The 21919-nt window shown below is 43.5% G+C and overlaps 1 protein-coding gene across 2 annotated transcripts in view; it reads right to left on the bottom strand.

Moving 5' to 3' along the window:
• Window positions 1–539: 539 nt before the first annotated feature.
• Window positions 540–21919, bottom strand: part of LOC147892157 (branched-chain-amino-acid aminotransferase 2, chloroplastic-like) — an 86116-nt gene continuing 64736 nt past the window's right edge. The window contains exons 8-12 of one of the 2 annotated variants that reach the window (XM_087389023.1): window positions 16224–16340; window positions 15789–15884; window positions 1325–1437; window positions 1050–1158; window positions 540–958 (exon numbers count right to left, since the gene is read on the bottom strand). In XM_087389023.1, the coding sequence (XP_087245149.1) occupies window positions 1050–1158; window positions 1325–1437; window positions 15789–15884; window positions 16224–16340 (435 nt within the window). In that variant the 3' untranslated portion in view covers window positions 540–958. Of the gene's footprint in view, window positions 959–1049; window positions 1159–1324; window positions 1438–15508; window positions 15698–15788; window positions 15885–16223; window positions 16341–21919 lie in introns of those variants that run through there. The other variant, XM_087389024.1, reaches the window with a different exon arrangement.

Consider the following 21919-nt stretch of genomic DNA (forward strand, 5'->3'; position numbering starts at 1 on the left):
GGGCCTGCGCTGGACCTGCCTTTCTCTGTTCTGTGCTCCGCATTTCGACACCGTTTTGCCTCTCTCGCTATCTCTCTCACGGTTCATCTACAGTTGCCTTCCTCGCTCTCTCTCGCGCATGCATAAGCTTAATTAACCTTTGCAAACAATGATAATAAAGCACCTTTGCAGACCTTCAGCAGGAAGCCGATCAGGCTTGATTTGTAGATGTGAATTTTCTCTACGAAATTACGAGCATATTGCAATTTGTCCAGCTTGAAACAGATATGGCATTTGCAAGAGATGAATTTTTTAAAGCGGAGGAGCCATTACAGATACTGACAGGGCACATTCAAGATTTTTTCATCTTTAGAAATGAGGAGAGATACAATGAATGTAAAAGAAAATTTGCATGAATGACAAGATTTATGATTGAAAAAAGCAAGTCGTTTCAAAATTTCATGCAAACTGGCAGGAAGGAAGCTCCAAAATTTGTAATTAGAAAAGTTTCCTTGTATATAATACATTGCATCTCCAAAGGTAGAGAAAAATCAATCGCACTTTTGTCATAAACATATATAAATTCTCAAATGGCTCCACAATTTGGTATCTGTTTTTGTACTACAATACTTTCAAATCTGTATACATATTGTACATATACATATCACAAGACAGGAGTATCAATTGCAACTTTTGCCACAAGAGAGAATTCTAAATGAATATACAATTTTGTACATGTGTTTGTGTTCCCTTGTATGTGATACATTCAAATCTTGTGCATATTGTACATGTATATACAAAAAAACTGCCTTAAAGAGAAATCTCACTCCATGCTATGAGGGGGAGCTGAAGCCATCGCAAATTTTTGTCACAAATATATACAGAATCCTCTGATAGCTTTACACGACTGGACACATGTTTTTGGATTGTGTCACAAGAATCTAAACAATACTTGAATAGCTTTGCATTTCTGGATATCCTGTTTTGATGAGGAAAAGTTAGGCATTTGTGAAACATTTCTTCAACTCTATAGGGTAAATGTCATCTTGAAAACAAAAAGGGTGGAATACCTAGACTTCCATTGTCCAACCCCTAGGATCTGTAGTCTTTCCCATTTGAATATTGATAAGGGCATCACGAAGTGCATGAGAGACAGTTCCTCTGTTTGTGTATGATATTCTGCATGCAAATATCATAAATTTGTTGTACAAATTTCATAGTTTTTTGCATCCTGACAAGACTACATAGGACACAATAGAAGAAAAGCTTGCATAATTGAATGATTGAATGTGGCATAGAATTTTCTGTTCTAAATTTTCCAAAAGGATGCAAAAGTAGCCCTTACTTTGTCCCTTGATGAGTGACACTTCCAACTGGAGAAACTACCACTGCTGTCCCTGTACAAAACACCTCATCCGCCTGTAGGACTTCATCCACATGAATTCGTCTTTCCTCAACCTGTCAAACAATTGAAAGCCAAACTGATGATATTGCCTACTTTGGTCTTGTACAGGAAAATCAAATCCCACCTAAACACCACATCTCAAAATGTGTTTTCTGGCTTTAACTAGTAAAGGCTAGCCTTTTTCCTAGACCATGCTGAGAAGTCAGTCAGCTTGAACCCTCAGTCGTGAGCATTTTAATGCTAGCCAGTCTCCAGCTTTGTCATAGAAAGAGGCACTGTACATAATTGTTAGAAAATAGGAGGGAATGAATAACTCAATCCTTCACCCAAGATCTCTCCAACTCTCACACACTCAACTCAGATAGATGATCACAGATGCAACAAACACACACTCAGAAATATAGACGGAATAGATGGAGAGAGAGAGTATATTCATCCACCGGATGGTGGGCAGAAAATAGCTCCAAGGGAGCAATACAAATCACAGCAGGGTGCTGGAGCAAACTGATGAACTCTCTCTCACAAACTCTCCCAGATCTGAGTGCTGAACACTGCCTTGGAGAAGGCTTTCTGTAGTGCACTGGATGCAGGGATCAATGGAGAAGTGGGCCTTTTATAGGCACTGCCCAGGCCCCTTCAGATGACCGACCAGCAGGGTTGGTACCCTGTCTGGTGGCCGACTTAATGGGCCCCATAAAACTGACCAGGGTTGGCCCTGGTTGGTGGCCCTGGTTGGGCCGACTTGGCCTGCCACAGGCCCCTATATAAGGGTGCCCTGTGCAGCCAGTCTGCGCTGCTGCAGGAGCCTCCATGTGAGGCCTAAAGCCCCCTTTTACCTGCTGTTGCAGGCTGCGACCAGCCCGTGTGCTGGTCGCCTATATCTGCCATGCTCTCCTCCCTCTGATCTGGCCTGAGTCTCTCTCCCAGCCCTCCTATCTCTCACTGCCCCTTGTCCCCTCAAATCGGGGGCTCACAGGTGGGCACAGTGAGAATCTTACACCCCCCCTCAATGTCACAACTGTGGGCCAATCCCCATACGTCTTATGAGGTGCTCCATCTGTTCTCGAGGGAGTGCCTTCGTGAAGAGGTCGGACAAGTTGTCGGCGGTCGGGCAGTACATGAGCTCGATCACGTCGTCGATGATGAGTTCTCGAACAAAGTGGTAATGAACTTCAATGTGCTTGGTCCGCGCATGGTACACTGGATTCTTGGCAATGGCGGAGTGGACTCGATGGCACGGCAAATGTTGCAGCGAGGGTGGCCTGGGAGACCATTATTCTCCCTACATGTGAAGGGGGTCTTAATATCATTGACCCGGACCTGCAATGCAGGGCATTTGCTTTGTAAGGTGGTGGTGAGGGGTCTCATGCCTGGGCAGGAACCTTGGAAGGACTTCTTTTTTGGATGCATTCAGGCTTGCACACCTACCTTGGGAGATGATTGGGTGGACAGCCCTAGCTGGATTTTTACTTCCGCCCCTCTCAGATCTCCTGCATCTCCTCTCATGGCTGCCATCCTAAAAGCTTGGGGCAGCTTCAGGAATACACTTCACAGGGTTTCGCCCTCTACCCTCAAAGAGATTGATAGGCAGCCGGTCATTTGGAATGACAGTATTCTTAATCAGCATGACAGACCACTGGGCACTTCGCATTACACACAGTGGTCTAGATGGGAGAGAGGCCCCGCCTTCACAGTAGGCACTTGGAAAGCATTTATCAGGCTACCTGAGGATCAGACACTACAGTCCGTGAGTCACCTCAGAGGGGTAGCACACAGGATTCAGCAGATAGATGCAACCATCCCAGTGGACTGAACAGTTGATATGCCTATTACTTTTGCCACTTGGATGGGAGCTTTCTGGAGGACACCAGTTCCTCTTCAGGTGATCGTCTTCGAGGTGTTGGGGAGGATGCACTTGTCTTTGACGTTGGGGATGGGGGTCTACTTTCTAGATCCACTGATGATATTCTTCTAGAGGTTGCCTTTCAGCCTATCAAGATTGCTGGCTTTGTGGATCATGGAGCGGACTTGCAGTGGTATTTAGACCCCGACCCTCTCCTCTTGGCCCTGGGATCCTGGAGATTGTGGTTATATGGAGGTGCACCTATCAGGTGCTTACAGTGGGACCCAAGAGAGTGGGAGAGGATAGATCATGGACATCGAGAGAGGGGGATTCCCTTCTTTCGTTTCACGGTTGCTAATGCCAGGAGATTTCAGTTGAGTAGTAGAGGTTGGATTCCCTCCAGAGCCCCCCATTGGGACAGCTTCTTCATCACCGCAGATTTGCGTAGGAACTTCTGGAGGAGGCTCTAGAAATCCCTCAGAAATAGAAAGATCACTCTTTTCTTTTGGCTTTCTATTCATGGAGAGATTGCAGTGAATCTGTGGAGATCACGATTTGGGGCTGACCCTACTCGCCCTCATTGTCATTTTGCAAGGAGTCAGTGCGACATTGCCTTTGGGACTGCAGTCAGGCGAGGACTGTTTGGAAAGGGGTTGCTCGGATACTATTTTTGCCTTCTTGGGCACTCTCGGTCCGCACGCAAGTGATAGAGACCTGCTCTCTTCAGGATGTACCATTTACGCCCTTCAAAGCTTCTCATGCTTCAGTGGACACTTCTGGGAAATTCTGGCTAGCATTTCCTCTTGGCACATCTGGAGAGCCATATGTACAGAGGCCCTCGATGGCACCCGAATACACCCTTCACAGGTGTTCACGGGTATTTGGACTGACACAGTTCATACTTTGATAGCCATTTGGGCTAGCATGCAGGGCCCTTCACGAGCAGCCTCTTCTAGGAGGACTGTATTCCTACGAGTTTGGAGGGTTCTCCCTTTTTCTCAGAGGGTTCTACACGATTGAGATGGCACTTTCAGCCCCAATCCTTTCTTTTTGGCTTTTGAGCTTTTCATGCATTGCATGGTGTATCTCATATAGAGCTTGCTCTAACGGTTTTCTTTAATACTTGATAGAAGTCTCTTTTTGCAACAAATAAAAATAAAAATAAAAATTGTGAAACAAAAGACAGTTGCTGACTCTGTGCAAGGTCCAATCAACAAGTTCTGTGCACAATCTACCTAGTATGAGTCCAACAATAAATAAGTCCACATGGCATCAAGAAGGCACCTAATCACTATAATCTCGACACTGTAAGTTCCACCCTCATCGAAGGGATTCCACAAATGCAAGTGAGGTTTAAAATCTATCTTCATTGGGAAGCTTCAACTGTACTCAGCCCTACATAACAAGTGTTTGAAGGCTATTCTGTAATTAATTGGCTATGCAGGTGGGGTGAAATCCTCCCCCACATAGAATGGAAACCCCTGCAAGAAGAGAGTGCTTCTATGAAAGATAGCAGGTCGTATCTAGGGATCTAAAACAATGCAAACAAAGGGCCTTGCCTGGCCACGCTCTTGTGTCTTTCCGAGCCTGGGGGCTTCCATAACTGTAATGCTCTGCATTATATATTTACTGTTGAGAATTCCTTTCCCTTTGAAAGTAATTGAGTTTGTGTCTTCGTTGGCATCCTCTCGCAACTCTCTGACAATAATATTGTCTGTTCTTTTTTTTTTTTTTTCCTGCTCCTCTTTCAGAATGCCCATTGCCATCCATTTATTTTGCAAGTGTCTGAGGGAGTTAGATGTGTGGGTGATTGCTTTGCTCTTGACTACTTCAATAGGTAACAAGAGTCCAAATATAGGAAGATTCACAACGGCATCAATTTGGACCAAGAAAGGCTACATAGGAAGGTGAAGGTTTAAAAAGAAATCAGGAAAGTTAGGAGAACGCATTGATGATCGTCAAAGAGAGCCCAAACAAGTAAAACTATGGCTGGAATCACGAGGAAGACCATTTTTTTATTGCAGCTTACTACTTTGCACTCCACAATCCTGGACTGAATCCCTAGCCCCACCCCAGGGATTAGTTTCAGCTAGCCGTGCAATCAGCTACCATGGCCAATTTGGAGCAGAAAGGCTTCTACAACCTTGGCTCTAGCTAACAAAATTTTATACTCTACAGTTGCTGCCTCAATACCCTCTCCCTGTGCAAAGGCATGCAGCAGGGGGCCCTTAGCGGCCCATCATTGGCCCCCAAGAGCAGATTTTCTACCTATAGCAAGAAGTACGAGAACTACGGTTACAGATGAAAACTTTGGTAGCAAAAATCCAACACCTTGAAGGTCCCGGGAGCAAGCTGTAAACGCTGACATAATGCAAACCTACAAGTACACTCCTCCTATCCCCCAATCGGTCTCTACAGTCAAGGATCTTGTTCACACAGAAGTGCAAACGATCAAGGAGGAAGAGAGGTGGATACAAGGCAAATAAAACAGACATTCAAGCTGAGAGTAACGAGCACACAAAACGAAGCGCAGCAATGCACTAAAGATCAGGATAGGAAGCCTTCCTGAAAGCTGAGGACATAATCATGCAAGGTGGTGTGCAACCCGTCATAGACAAGGGCGCATATGGGCGGAGACAAATGAAAATGATGGTGTAGACTCTTCCAATGTGGATGCCCATGCATAAGTTTCAGAATTTCTTTGTAATTTTAGTTATGTGATTTGCGGTAAAGCCAATGTATAATGGCCATGATTTGAATGGCCGAAAGAAGACAACAACCAATATTTGCCTCTCTCAAGGGCATGTGACATAGTACGTGTGATATACAAATCAAGCTCCTTTGCGAATCCTACAAGCTGAAAGTGACCAAGATATGGAGAGCAGAAGAACTCACACGAGCACAGCTGAACCAAAAAATTATGGAATCAGCCAAGGTCAAGGCTGCTAGGTAGGATGGACAATGGGCAGTCTATCGTGAGGATGTGACGCACATGAAGGAGTTTAAATCGAAACCAAAAGACCCCTAGTCTTAAACTGATGTACCGCATTTATTGTCTTAATTTTCAGACTACAATGTAGGTACTTGTACTTTCTAACAACTTGGAGTCTCTTTATGCAAGCCTTGGGAGCTTCCTTGTGCCCTCCCTGAACAGATGTATCAGCTAGTCTTTTGCTGTCCAATAGACATAATCAACTCCAGTAGAGATTCATAGTCTCTCTCTCTCTCTCTCTCTCTCTCTCTCTCTCTCTCTCTCTGCCACAAATGGTATCATTATTGAGAATGACATTGAGAATGGGCTGAAGAAATTACCAACTGGAAAGGCCCCCAACCTATAGGGTCTCTTAGCGGAAATGATGAAATGTGAGGGGGAGAAAACCAAACATATGATAACACATAGCAAATGAGGCACTGGAAGAAGGATTTTCCTAAGAGGGGCAGATCAATAAAATAGTCCCGATTTTTACAAGAAGGGACAAGAAGGATGCAAAGAGGGGGTAGCTTGATGGCCAAGCTCTACAGAAACCACCATCAAATATAAAAACCCGACAAATATTTTGAGCCTGTTTCTTATAGTGTAACCTTTTGAAAAACTCTTTAGAAGAGCAACCTTCATCCAAAAGAGCCTTTTGCATGGCCCTGGTTTCCAATTTGGTAATTTTCCTATGATCATTCTTCTGTAACAAATGTTTTGCATGACATAGGCAATCAAGCTCAAGCTGCGGTAAATCGCTAACATGGCTGAGTTTTGTCAACTTTTGACAGTTGACTTTAGCATCTACAACCGCTTTCCTCAACTCATGCAAATAATGCTTGCCATAATCACAAAGAACAGATTGCATGCGAGAAGCGAAGGCATTCCAAGCATAGTCAAGATAAATCTCGCAGTATTCCCAAAGGGGTGCAATGGCATTACTAACCATTTGCTTGTACTCATCATGCTGCAAATAACTATTATTGACTATAAGAAGTCTTTTATCCGGCAGCCTGTCATGTGGCATCTCATGAAAAGACAACCTCAGCCATAGTGGAGCCATGATCATAATGAGACGAGGCCACATTTGATAAGTAAGAGAATCATATTGCTGCATATTTATCATGTACCAACGGTCCAACCTGGCCCGATACGCAGAGTGGGCATTATGCTGAAAAGTATAGCCCGGAAGTGTAGGCTTCAACTCTATCCAAAGATCAACAAGACCAAGCTCAGAGATCAATTGAGACCAATCTTCACATTCCAAAGCCAACATGTGAGCATTACCTTTCGTATTATCCCCTCGCTAGGGTGCATTATTAAAATCCCCACAAAGAAATGCATGTTGCCTCCAAGGGTATTTCTGCATATCGTCCCAAACTAAAGCTCTCCAATGAGAAGATTGAGGAGCATAAACAGATGCAAATTCAAGTATTTCACCCTCGGTGAGACACTAAATGATGATCCACTTGCCTCCTTTATCATTTAAAGCCACAACTGGGTGAAGAGCATGCTTGACAAGAAAAGCCACACCTAAAAAAGGAGTGTTCTCCAGCATAGAATATATCATAACCAGCAATAATGACCTGTCCTTCCTACATACATATGCTGATTGTGCTCTTGTAGAGCCATTATATCAGGCTGTAGCTCATTGACATATGCCCACACTTTCATTTCCAAGTGTCACATAAACCCTGTCAAACACCTGCTTTGTTCAAGCATATTTACAGATGTTTTATACAGCTGAGAATCTTCCAAAAATTAAAATACATTAAGTATGCACGTCCACCTCAAGGTCTAGACCTCGTCCCTGAGGTGACACAACAGCCTAATGGGGAGACAACAAACCACAACTTCTTCTTCTGGGAACAAAGTACGTATGGCTATTAAAGCAGCCCAGTATTCCCAATTCCTGAGTTTTCTGCAGGAGTATGACCATTGGAAGAACCACTATTCCATGTTCAAGGAAGTAAAGGTCTCCTAACCAAGACAATTTTCCTCGAAGTCTGCCAAGTTTCAGAAGCATTATTTTCCTTAACTTTAGGCTGAGACAGAAGAGACACTAAGCTAGAGACATTCCCATTATTCGAGAGTTGAGCCTTTCCCTTATCCAGTGCTATTTTTTGCAGGTTTATTGCCTTTATTTTGGATTGCAAAAGGCCCAAGGGTATCCTTATTTTGTGTTGGAGAAGGCATGGCACTTGGAGGCATTTTATGTAAAACCAAAGGACATTGCAAAGCCATGTGCCCAAACTTTTTGCGCTGAAAGCATGCGCCTATAAAGGGCACTTCCCATAGTTACATTATTAATTGTGATAGAGTAAGATTCTGGAGTGGGTGTATCCGTGTCCCAAAGAATGCAAAACGTGTTACAATTTCCATTTAGGCGACCTGTACATACCACCTTTCCCAATGACACTGCAATTTTTGGCAAAAGTGAAGCCAAGCATTGAGGAAAATCCACTACAACCACCCAAACCGGGCAACAATGCCTAATCAATGCTTGGTAATCCCAAATAGGTGGCCAAGGTAAGACATGCACTATTTGCTGCCCATATAAAAGCGGAGAATGCTCCAAGAGAATGTGTTTATGATGCTCATCTACCATGACAACCCCCCAAAGTCCTCGTCAATCAGTTGCCCACATTGGCTACAACAAGCATACGACCCGAGAAAAAGATAATGACGGCATGCTTAGCATATTCATGAACCGGGTCTACTATTTCATCAACTTCCACCATAATTACAACAATGGGAGGAGCATCTTTCCAATCCGTACGTGTGTCTTCAAAACCTTCATGCATAACATCAAATACCAATTGCGCTTCTTGAGAGGTGTAGATCGGGTCATACTGACCTGCTTCTACTTCTTGGTTTGAGCCAATCTTTCTTTGTTAAAAGTCTTTCCAAATTCATAAGAAGTCATTGTAGGCGAGGAGAAAAGAAAATCTGAGAGCAAACTATGTACGAAAGGTGAGGCAAAACTGAATTTACAAACCAAGGTAAAGTAATGGGCAAACTAAGGACAGCAAAAATCCCAAGCAAACAGGTCATAGATGGAGAGAACAGAAAGCCGAGACTGTTTCTGAGGTAAGAGGTCAGAAAAAGAAGAGAAAACAAAAAACCCTTACACAAAAAGGCAATGAGAAGAGATGAAAAAACGGAGTATAGAGAGTCCAACACTGGAGAAAGAGAACACAAACGAACATATTGACATACATTTGCACCATAGCACTCAGAGACGAACTGGAAAACCCCAAAATGCACATGAAACGAGAAGAGACGAGAGAGCAGCAAGTGACGAAATCTGCAGTGGCTGCAACCAACGTGCACACAAGCCGAAAATGCCATGGAAGATCTCGAAATGCCCCAAGAAGCAAGAACGAAGCTGTCGCAAGCAGGGATGACAGCATTCGAACCCTAGAAGAGACCACACAAGTCCGTGTGAAGGTCTACGAAAGGGCAGAGAACCCCCAAAGGGGGCGTCCTGACCAGCAATAGCAGAAAAAGAAGAAGGGGGAAAGCACCGACCTGCTCTCCTTCACCACACTTGCTCCTCTCTCTCTCTCTCTCCCTCTCTCTCTCTCTCTCTCTCTCTCACACACACACACACACATTTTTTGTGAAAATTTTGATGCTTTATATTACACAGTAGCTTCCCTTGGATGGGGAGCTCAAAACTACATCAGCAGAGGATCTCACTATATATGACAAGTATACATTGTAATCTATGTAACGAATCTGCAGACAATCAAAGAAAGATTGTTGCAGTCTGGTGGCTTATATTCAGTTTTACTTGCCTCGCACAATGTTCAGCAAAGTAAAACTTTCTTCTTTTATGTCCACTGGTCTAGAAACTTTTTGGCGTTCAAAACATGGCAAGAAGAGTTTGAGATTACTCTTGCGACAACATCTGTGTTTGCACAGGGGGTTGAATATCCGTAACATTCAAGTGCATATTCTTGCCCACAAGGGAAAAATGATGCTGCAGTTTTTGTAGGGGTCTCAGCCTTGGGCTGCTATGACACGTCATTTGCTTTTACAGCTCACCACTCCTGCTTTTGGATATTGGCAGCCTACACAAGGGTTGTGTTGATGGCAATATCAAAGGCTGTCCTTTCGTCTCTCATGTGTTACTGGATTGAAAGCATGTCCTCTCACATTTGGAATGGCATGGTTGGGATTCTCCGTAGGGAAACTCTCTCAGAGCAGAGAGCATACATTGGTCAAAGGCCTTTGCCCCTCCATTGGCTGTGCAGGAGCCTAGGCACTCATATTTCCTTAGCTTGAAAGAGATCCACTCAGTTGCAAATGTCATTCACAGTAATGGGATTCCCCTTTCCTTTGCTTTGGTTGCTGCAAAATTTGGTCTTGGTAATGCATTACAGATTCATGTAGCAAACTATTACCAGAATGCTTCAGCCTTTTCAGCCCATCCCAGAGTAGGATTACTGAGTTCTTCCAGACAGAGCACCTTGTTCCCCCAGCCACAGATAGCAGGAGGGATAGAGACCCCAAGATCGAGATGCGACACACTCAACAAAGGACAGATGCACAGATCACACGCACCGGCATTTCCTCTATCTTTAGACTTGGGGTAGGGCCAACCGGGGTTACTATGGCGCTTGTCAAGAGTCGGGTAGCTGCCAGGAGGACACGATGGACTACTCGTCCAAATAGCAAACATCAATCTATCATGGGTTTCTTGCCTATACTACCTAGTACACCATCGGGTGTACCCTGAAGTTCCCTTATGCACTGTCTTGTATTGTATGGTATCAGACTATATCTCCCATGGGGATGGGGTTGCCAGTGATCGATGTCTATGACTATGATGACATGTATGATGATACCATTGACTATGTCCACGCAATTTTTCTCTAGCAAGGGTTAGGATGCTCGTTTAGTAGCTCCACCCTTTTGCTCATTGTATCAGGTTTTCTTTCAGTCTCATAGACCCATCGGTCTTTAGCAGACTTTAATAAACTCTCTCTCTCTCTCTCTCTCTCTCTCTCTCTCTCTCTCTCTCTCTCTCTCTCTCTCTGTAGAGTAGCGCAAGCCTCCAAGCAGTGTGAGTCAATTGTGTGGGGGCCGAATCGTTGTGCAGGAGCCCCTAATGCAAACCTTCAAGGAGGGAGATGGATCTCGATGTTGAAGAAGGCCTTATTCCCTGCTGTTTGTGCTGCTGACTGATGTTCAGGCTGCTGAGCGATGCCGCCTAGGCCCCTGCCCCTCCTACAATAAGATAGGTAGCCCTATTTGACTGGCAGATTTGGGGTTGAGGCATAGGTGCTGTTCCAGTTGCTAATAGACGCCCAGGCCCTCTAGTATGGCATAAAATCAGCAGACATGTCAGCGGCTCTCCTGACAGTCGTGCAGAAATTGACAGACCCCTTACAGACAGGCTCCCCACAGAAATCAACAAGTGCCTTACAGAGTTGCTCGATCCAATGGCAAAACGCAATATCTTAACACCCTACCCGAGAGCCTATAGATCCAGAAGAAAATCAATGCTCAGATCTAGCAGGATAATGTAGATTTAAAAACACAAAATTATGAACTGGCCAACGAGATAACTAGATTTTAAAGACACCATAAAGGAGATGTCTCAGAGGCTGGATGCGGTAGAGAAGAAGATCACTGCAGTGAAAACCAGGGCTTGCTCAATGAAACAGAAAGTTCAAGCGGTGGAGCAAATTGAATCAAGACAAAAAAGTGAATATGCATGGGGGGAACAGACCAAGGCATTGTAACACCCTAGTCGACTTGGTTAGTGGCAAGGTGGGTTGAAATCACTGCATCTCTCAAAGAGCAACATGGCACAGAAGGAACGGACACTTAACCTCAAAATAATGGGAGTTGCACTAATTGCAGGAGAAAACATAGAAGAGAGACTCACTAATCTATTTAAGGATAAAATGCACATCTCAGAAAGCTACTCGCAAAATGTCTTCGGGTGGGAAAAAAAGGAGAAGGTCCAAGGCAACTTGGTTGTAAAGTTTAAAGATGCACAAACAAGAGCAAAGCTCCTAAAGTACAAACAACACCTAAAGGAGCATTCGATTTGGATGAATGGAGATCTTACAGGCAGTCAATACTCACAAAATCTTGTGGAGCTAGAGATGATACGAAATGCAAAGGAGGGTGGTAAAATTGTATACATAAAAATGAGAAAGAAGTGATAACAGAGAAGAAAAAAGAAGGGGGGGGGGAATCCCAACCACGCCAAAAAAGAGGACAGGATGACTGCCTTAAGTAAAGAGCAGGAAGACATAACAACGGGAATAATCATGCATACGATCTCAAGACCCTCAGGATCAGAATGTGAAATGTGGGTGGCTGGTATTTAGACAAGGCCCTAGCAATAGAAGAGGAGATTGCAGAAACCAATCTGTTCATAGTGCTGGAAATATGGGATCATGAAAGCAATGAGATCCCAGAAATGCAAGGCTTGTCAAAAACATCAATGTGGAACACAAAAAATGCATAGGAGGAAGAGGGTTTTGGGGGATAGCATGCCACATCAATAAAGAATGGGAGAACTCAGTGAAGGTATGAAAAACAGACCCAACTGAAAAAATCTATGGGGAGGAGAATATAGGCATGGCAGTTTGCTATTTGCAGCTCCGCAATCTCCAACATACAAAAACAATGGCAACATATCACGAGATGACCCATTTCATACCCTTGAGAGAGCATATAGCCAAGTGCTTAAAAGACCATGCAATCATCCTAGCTGGAGATTTCAGTGCACGAACAAGATCAAGGCAGGCTATCATAACGGTAGAAGGGAAAGACCCATTATGGATGGAAGAGAGAGAGGAGGATAATGAAGGAAGGAAGGGCTGGAAAATGACATCAAAAGATGCAGGAGAAACCAACCTTATGGAAAAACAATTACTTACCCTATGTGGGTGTTTCGGACGTCAAATATGCGATGGCACTCATTTTTTTAATGACGTAGGAAGCTACAGATGCAAAACCCCACACTGATCAAGTGTTATTGTGCAACGTCATGGCAGTTAATTCCTGTGTATTAACTTCAATGAAAATGCTCTACAACAGGGAATGTGGACCATTCCATTTTGCAGGCAATGAATCAAATGGACAATACACATCACTAGGGCGCTGAATGTTCTCTCAAGTTTTTCTTTCCTTTCCCCTTCCCCTTCCCTTTCCTTGACTTTACCTTTCCATCCCTTCCCCTTTCCCTTTCCCTTTCCCTTTCCTTCACTTTCCCTTTCCATACCTTTCCCTTTCCCTTTCCTTCCCTTTCCCTTTCCCTTCCCTTCCCTTCCCTTTCCCTTTCCTTCCATTTTCCTTTTCTTTTGTTTTCTCCCTTTCTCTCTTCTCTTTTCTCCTTCTTGTATTTTTTCTTTTTTCTCCTTTTCTCTCTCCTTTTTTCTCCCTTTTCTTCTTCCCTTTCTCCCTTATCTTTTCTCCTTCTTCTCTTTCTCCCTTTTCTCCTTTCCTTTTTCTTCGCTTTTCTCCCTTCTCTCCCTTTTCTCCTTTCCTTTTTATTCTCTCTTTTATCTACCCTTTTACTTTTCTTACTCATTCCTTCTCCTAATTTTCCCTTTTCCCCTCCCCTTCCCTTTGTTTCAAAATGTATGTATGTCTAATTAATTGAATTTACAATGCATTTTAGGCTTTATGAATGTATGTTTTTTAGAAATAGGCTTGAAACATATGATTTCTCTTTCTTTCAAACGGATGTGTGTTTAATAAGTTGAATTTGCAAGGCCTATAGGTTTGAAGCATATGCATATGCATATGATTAGAGCTTAAAAGCTTTACGCCAAGTTTGAAGCATATGTATAAAGCTTTGAAGCTTTATACATATGCTTCAAAGCTTTATGCATATGCTTTAAAGCTTTAAAGATTTGAGCATATGCTTTAATTTTTTAAGCTTTAAGCATATGCATTAGCATATGCTTCAAAACTTTAAGCTTTATGCATAGCATATGCATAAGAATATGCTTTAAAGCTTTAAGCTTTATGCATAACCACTATGACACAGGAGCACCAACACAGGGCTGCTTACCCAAGATAGCAATGAAACATGAAGTGCTATTGAGGCAAAGTTTTGGGAATTTCTGTTGGTGTCCTTTGTCTAAGGCCTCTCAAACATGGCTCATAAACTCATATAAGAGACCCATGGTAGACACCTCGGATCTAGGATAATAAAACAAACTATAGAGGCCTCATGATGTTCACAAGCCTCGCTGGAAGAATTGGATCAAGATGCTCTCTTTTTGCTAGCTGATGGATGCCTTCATTGAGAGCTAAGTAAAGACCTTCTGAATCACTTCGCAATGCATGACAACAGTTCATTCTCGAATCTCCACCCTGTACTCTTATGCATCCAGAAGAATGAGAAAAGTATAAGGAGGGTAGGAAACAGCTCTTGAGAAGGGACCCTTTCCCTTTATGTTATTCATCATCTTATCTAGTACGTAGTGGCAATTTAATCTTAAGATTGTACAACAATTACACTCTGAACAATAAAATTGAGTGGAGAAATTTAAATTTGGAATTTACATTTGTACCAGAATTCTTATTCTTGAATGGCCCCGTCTATCTCTCATTTCTAATATTTAATGACCTTGAAATTTAGATAAAAGAAACCACCAAATGAAGGGGACCCCACACCAAATGAGACTTGCATTCATATATTCCAGAATTTACCTCAAACCTTTTTCCAGAGAGAAGCTCCACTTTCACTCAATGGTCGGTATTGTAGAAGCCTTGCTTGAGCAGAGGATAAAAAAGTACTTCTTCAGTATTTCCTTCATCTGCACTGCTCTCTTCTGTCCCATGGCATGCTCAGACTATATTGGCAGCAAGCTTATCAGGGTTTCATGTTGGTATAAAAGAGAGCAGCTGGTCACCTACTCTAATGGAAGGCTACTTATGGTAAAGAGAGGGGGTTTACTGCGTGTTGATATGAATCATCCCTTTTCTAGCTCCCTAAAGAGTGAGAATCTAGCCGATCACAAGTCCTTCTACCCCAGCCCCAACGGATCTAGCTGGTTACCCATCCTCAGCCCACCAAATCTCTCCATTTGGACCTTTGTTCTTGTGATGCCACCAGAGTGCCTCCCTCTGTATCTACGGTTTGCAATGTTAACTACCAGAGAAAGCTCCAAATGTAGGCATTGCTAGATCCTCCTTGCGCTTTTAATCTGAGGGGTGTACTTGAGGTTAGGAGCATAAGAAGCTGCTAGTGGCAACATAGCATATAGCAGGGAACATTTCCTGCCATTCCCATACACCGTAACCTGAGTGATTCAGTCATTTTCTCCAGTCCCCCTCAGGGACACTGCTTCCCATACTCAGAATGGAAAACATGTTTTACTTCCAAGTTTCCACGTCCTTCCTCAGCTTTATTAGATGGAAAATCTGGCCCCTGTGTGCTCTTTACATATAGATACCATAGAATTTGAACCTCCCATGAAAACCATATAGTAGCAGAAAACAAACAAAGAAACTGTGCCTGGACAGATCATTTTCCAATTAATGATAGAAACTCTTGACATTTTCAAGAAAGACCATCTTATGGCATAATTCAGAATTAGATTCCTCACCCTGTAGCCAAGACTGTGTGCTAGCTCCATGATTGACTTCCTTGTAATACCAGGAAGGATCGACCCTCTTGCTTCAGCAGTTGAAATTCTATCTCCCTGTATTAAGAACAATCATGTCCCACATATTCTAGATCAATTCATTATGCTTTGGAAGTTTGCTAATGTTAAAGCAATTTTCAAATGCATGTCAACATTCAAGGTCTTACAAACTATATAATAGACAATATTGACCTCCTGAAAACAGATTTTATGAGCCTTTCCAGGGGCCTGATTTCAGCTTCTGGCCTTACAAAAGAAAACTGTTCTTCTGTATACCTAGACTCATAATGTTGTTGTTTCAACCAGACATATTGTGTGATTGTAATCTGACTAAATTCATGTAATATATATATATTTATATCAATTACTCAAAAGGATTGTAACTTATGGCAGTACCTTCACTACAAAAATATTGCAAGATGAAACCTCCTCCAGATATTTCTTCTCCAGTGCATCTAGGTAGACAACGTCTGAAAATCCTTCTTTCTTGGCTGCCAACTGTGCTTTCAACACCTGTAAAAACAATACATAGTACTATGTTCAAATTACAGACTGACACATACTCAGAAAAATGTAAGCACCCCAAAACCCTTAAAAAAAGAAAAAACTCTACTCAATTCTACTCTGGGACTCCTTACCCATCCAGTTGGTTTGCACCTTTTTCTAGATTTGGGTTTTGACGATCCTCCTCCCTCAAATATATACTATTAAAAGCATTCACACGTTCCAGACTCAAAGACCCCTCTTGGGCTCTAAAGATTCAACGACATAAGTTGAGGGATGTTCCTTGGATGTCATTCCAATACTTCCACACAGACCTGCAGTTGATACTTCATGGGAGATTCTGGCGAGCATATCAGCTTGGAATATTTGGAGGTCCAGATGTGTATAGACCTTGGACGGCTCCCTAGTTCATCCCACTCACACCTTGGCCACTATTTGGACAGACACATCACATACTTTCATGGCCATATGGGTGAGGATGCAGGGTCTTTGCTGTTTCATTGCTCCCATTAGGAGTTTATTATTGATCCTTTTAGGGTGTATTTCATGTACGGCATGATATTTTTGCTCAAGGTCTCTCATACTTAATAGAAGTTCTTTTCTTTTAAAAAAGACTCAAAGACCCCCAGAAAACCATTATTTACTTTCTCTCAAATCAAAGGGTCTCTCCATTTGTATTGAATCTGCAGCTCCTGTAGTATCCTGATCATGCGGGATCGTGGGACAGTGTCAAAATCCTTCCGAAAGTCTACAAAGCATGTATAGAGCTTCTGGTGTCTAGATCTCGCCTCCTCAATGATAGCCCTCAGATTGAAGATGTGATCTAGGGTAGAATGTTGTCTCCGGAATCCTGCCTATCCTAGTGCCCACTGCCCCCACCGCCTAATGAAGGTGCCATGCTTGAGGGGCTGCTTTAGGCACAATGGGATTGATTTAAGAAAAATAGAGCAACTGACACAACTTTTCAGCATCATTCAGGAAGTATCCAAAATACCTTGGCAGCTTGAGAAAGAAGTCGGGGGGCTTGACGCAATACTTTGAGGTGAGACTATAGTCCACAAGGGGCTGGATGTTTGCAGGCTGTCTATTTTGATCTCCAATTGATCTCGGCCATCCATGGCCTTACCTGGATCTCTCCCTAGAAAGATTTTTGATGACATTGTTTGACTATTAGAGGTGTTGTTTCAAAAGTTCCCTATGGTCTAGCTCTCAATGCTCATGGTAATGTCCGCTGTTTAAAAACTGAGACTTAGTTCACTAGATTACGCTTCGGGGTAATTTTTGGGTTAGGTTTAATGAAAGGTCAAAAAGAGTGGTAGGTAGAACTTAGGTCCTAGGGTAGGACATCCATGATATTATGTCATGGATAAGGGTTAGAGATTTTTAAGGGGCCACGTCCCCACATACTACATCCATCATGGATGCAAGGGATGGTCGCCACATGGCACCATCTATTGGTCTATCTCATGTGGCCTTGCCATGTGTCACAAAGATCATCTCACTCACTCTAGGGCAGCCAATCAAATGCAAGTAGATGCATTTTGATTGGGTACACTGTGTTAGTCGCTGCATAGGATGGGCTGAAGCTCTGGCTTTTGTTGTGAGAAGCCACTGCTTCTCCCTCCTCACCTCAGTTGGTCTTCTTTATTAGGGGTTCATTGTGCATTTGCAATTTAATTGCTGCATTTTCAGTTGTATGCTTTCATTCCAACCTGTGTTGATATTTCAGTTTGCAGAAATTCACCTCTACATCTATTCCTAACTATGTGTGGAGGGCACTGCAGTCTAGCAAGCCCCCTGGTCTTGTTTTCTTTCATCCCTTTTTTTTTAATGAAAAGACTTCCATTAAGTATGAGAAATGGCTCAAGAGCAAAGCTCATGGTAGAATACATCATGCAAGGCATGCCAAATAAAATACCCTAACTAGCCAAAAACATGCTCATCACAGAGAGCAAGAAAAGTACCAAGGTTGAGGCTAGAAACACCACCTCAACCCTATGGTGGACTCTAAAAAACATGAGGAGCCACTCCACTCCCTAAGGAAAACCATCCTCCTGGCAAAAGCTGCCTGGAGAGACCCATGCATACTCACCCAAACGGCTATCAAAGTGTGTACAATATCTGTCCAAATACTAGCCAATGTGTGTGAAGGGTGGACCCGGGAGCCATCCAAAGCCTTCCTGCATTTGGATCTCCAATATGCCAAGCTGAAATGCGCGGCAAATTCTCTTCCCTTAGGGATTATCTTGGAGGCTCCTAGTGATAGATAGCTCCATCAAACCAGTGGAGGTGGCAAGACTACCATGACAATGTCTCAAATGTAGAGAGTTCAGCTATCTGCCAAGTTATGTCCCCAATTCATAGGTCATCTCCCTTCTCGAAGAGTGGAGGACAAAGCACGCCACACTGGACACTACAGCAGATCCTTAATAAGATTCAAGTCATTGGATGCCCCACCGAGTGGGAAAGATTTCATGGGACAGGCAAGAAGAAAGGGAAGCAACCATGAATACATGTGGGTGCACAAAGGAGATAGGCCAAGGTAACCATGGACATGAACGTGTCACCAGAGACTAATTTTAAGATGAGAGCCTTTGAGTCCACGGAGTTCGCAAGTCAAAGGAGGGATAGTCATACGTGTCTCCTTTGCCAAAGCTTCATAGCAGACAAGGACATTATACATGTTTCTCTATTCTGGCATCATTGCACCACCCCGCCACATCGGAAGCTTACTTGTCTCCAGCCAGAAGCATCTTGACCTTCTTCATATGATGGAACAAACTTCTTCTACTTCATCTTACTCCAAAACCTCCCGCAATCTCATCTGCCCTTGGTGATTTTCTCTCCTATAGCCTCTCACGATGCAGGTGCTCAGTTCAATCATCCATGTCACAAAATTGTACTTATCCCAAGAAATGAAGAGAAGTCTTTTTATTATTGACTCTGGTCAAAGGAAATTTGACTGTGGTCAACTAGAGCAAGTTTATTTTCCTTTGTTTTTGCATTAGTTAATATGCATAGTGGGACACCCATAAGGGACTAGGATTAGTCAAAAATGCATGCAGTTGCTAACCTCTAATGGGTTAAAGTGTGTTGGATATTCTTTTATTTGTTACAAGACCTTGTAGAGTGCCATAAGTCTTAAGTATAAAGGGAACAGTACGCCAAAGTGGACCACCACTTTTTATGAAGGGCCCACATGGGGCAAAGGCAATTTCAGCTTGCTAGGCACCCTTCCTTGAGAAAAACGAAATTCAGCCAGCTTTTACTGGCTCAACGCTCTAGCTTTGGAGATTGCTACGTGGCACGCTTTTATTTTTGTGAGAATTTTTGCCTTTATATTACATACTCAACATCCCAAAGCAGGATGTGCTCAAATACATCAAGAGAAGATCTCAGTATAGGACAAATATACATCTTGATCTATAGACCCTGTTTGCAAGCAATCATAAAAAGAGTGTTGCAAAGAGTGCCTGAAGAAAGAGTAAGGTGAGAAGAATGGATCACCAAAAACTCTATGATTTGTCTTTCCACAAAGTCCAAAGTCCCCAATATCTAACCCAAAGAAAAAACAAATCAAAATCCTCTCTAGGTGGGTGAATCTCAAACAATTAGAAGCATTTTCCAAAAATAAAACATGGAAATTCGGTTCTCAAATGCTCGCCCAGCAATCCAAGGAAATCACATGTATGAGAGCAGTGCCAAAGAAGATGAGGCACTATCTCCCACAGAGCTAAGCATCTATGATAAATAGCTGGAGCAATACGTCTGCGTGCCAGAACCTACCCAGATGGAAAACCTCCCAATAAAACTCTCCACAGAAACACCTATTGTCGAAGAGGAAGTTTTGATTTCCAAATCTCACGTAATCTCCGTCGCCACCACTTTATAGGATGATTCATATTTGCCCACTGCGAAACCCAAGGTAAGGGCAAAAGAACTACGCTTTACAAAGTGCTACGTGGCACACGCGCACACACACACACAGAAAGAAACTTTATTAACACTTCGGAAGACCGATGGGTCTATGAGACTGATAGAAAACCTGATACAAATAAGGAGAAAGGGTGGAGCCACTGAAACGGGCATCATCACCCATGTTGTCTGCTAAGTCCTAGGTAGTACATAGTCGTATCATCAGTGATGACATCATCATCATCCTCATCATCATCCGCATAATCACCATCATCATGCCAGATCAAGCCAATGCAGCACCATGTGGGACCTCACAAGGGTGTAAGAAGTTAGGGCAGGATCGAAGGGGGGCAAGGCTATGCTGATGTGCAGCTACTGATGGAGCGCTGGCGACTATCGATGAGCGCTGCCCGCCTCGGTCTCCTAGCCGTGACTCTGCTCTTGACAAGGGCTATGGTAACCCCTATGGGTCGTGTCCCAGGTCTGAAATGGATGGGAGGTCGGCCCGTGTGATCTGCGTGTCCATTCGTTGTCAAGTACGATGCAACTCAAGCTCCAGATCTCTGTTGCGCCTGCTATCGACAAAGCAAGACGAGCCTTTCACTGCAAACAATCCTGACCAAGAGCTGCCAGGTTGATCACAATTTCGGTCACAGTCTACTCAGGCCAAATAATCCATTCCAAATCACTGTTTCAACCAGGAATTGAGGCAGATTTTAAGCGGTAAACAGCCACAACTTTTGGCAATTAGATTTAACCCTATTTGCTGTTACGCTCTAGCCGAGGTAGCATGACCTCGGAAGAATCAGTCGACATTTCCCTTAAAGGATCTATCTTTGTAATATATTTGTTTGCGCTTCATGTAATTGATCGGGAGGGAATTAATGTCAAGGTCCTAGGTGAGGGCTGATAGCACCAGACTAGGTAGATCTAAGGCCAAGGGCCTAGTGCAAAGATTGTGCCTAGGGGCAAAGCAATTAATGCATCCCAAGAGAGGGGTGAAATGTTACATTAGCAAGGCCCTATATGGATGACATGTGGCATCTAGATCTATCTAGGGAATTGGGGCTTGTTGAAGCTAGAGAGAGAAGAGAAGAAAACCATTCACGTATGATTTCGAACGGAATCTCTGTCTGCTCGTTAGCCTCAGCAAGAATTGGCTGGGAGGTGATTCATGGTGCTGCTCCCGTGATATGAAGTAGAGGTTTGATAAGTGTGCATGACAATTGGTATCAGAGCTTATGGAGAGATCAAGGGATACGTGACGTGCAGAAGAACGGGACTGTTCATGGGCTTGACGGCGGGGTTTGATCGACGCTGGCCTACACAAACGGCGTCGAATTGAAAGACCTGCGATACCTTTGAGACGGAATGAAGACCTTCAAGGTGTTACGTGGCTGACTGGTCCAAAGTAGGTGTCGACCTGCTTCCCTGGCGGACTTACAGTCAGAGCCCTCCAAGGCTACGCAGACAGCTTGTAGGCTCATATAGGTGGTGAGGCGACAAGCTGATCGCAACGAAGCTGCTGACGATGTCCGTGATAGATGGCACTCCCGTAAGGCAACTCGACGGAATGTAATCAAGAGAGCGGTTAGCGGAATTGAATGGTCGCAGAGCGTAGGAGCGAGACACGCAGGCGTCTGTGCTGTTGCTGGAGCGGAGGGTTCCCGTAA

This window comes from Dipteris shenzhenensis, chromosome 17 (assembly GCF_047967505.1).
Source record: "Dipteris shenzhenensis isolate YYH24624 ecotype China chromosome 17, Dip_SZ_1.0, whole genome shotgun sequence".
NCBI classification, from domain to species: Eukaryota; Viridiplantae; Streptophyta; class Polypodiopsida; order Gleicheniales; family Dipteridaceae; genus Dipteris; species Dipteris shenzhenensis.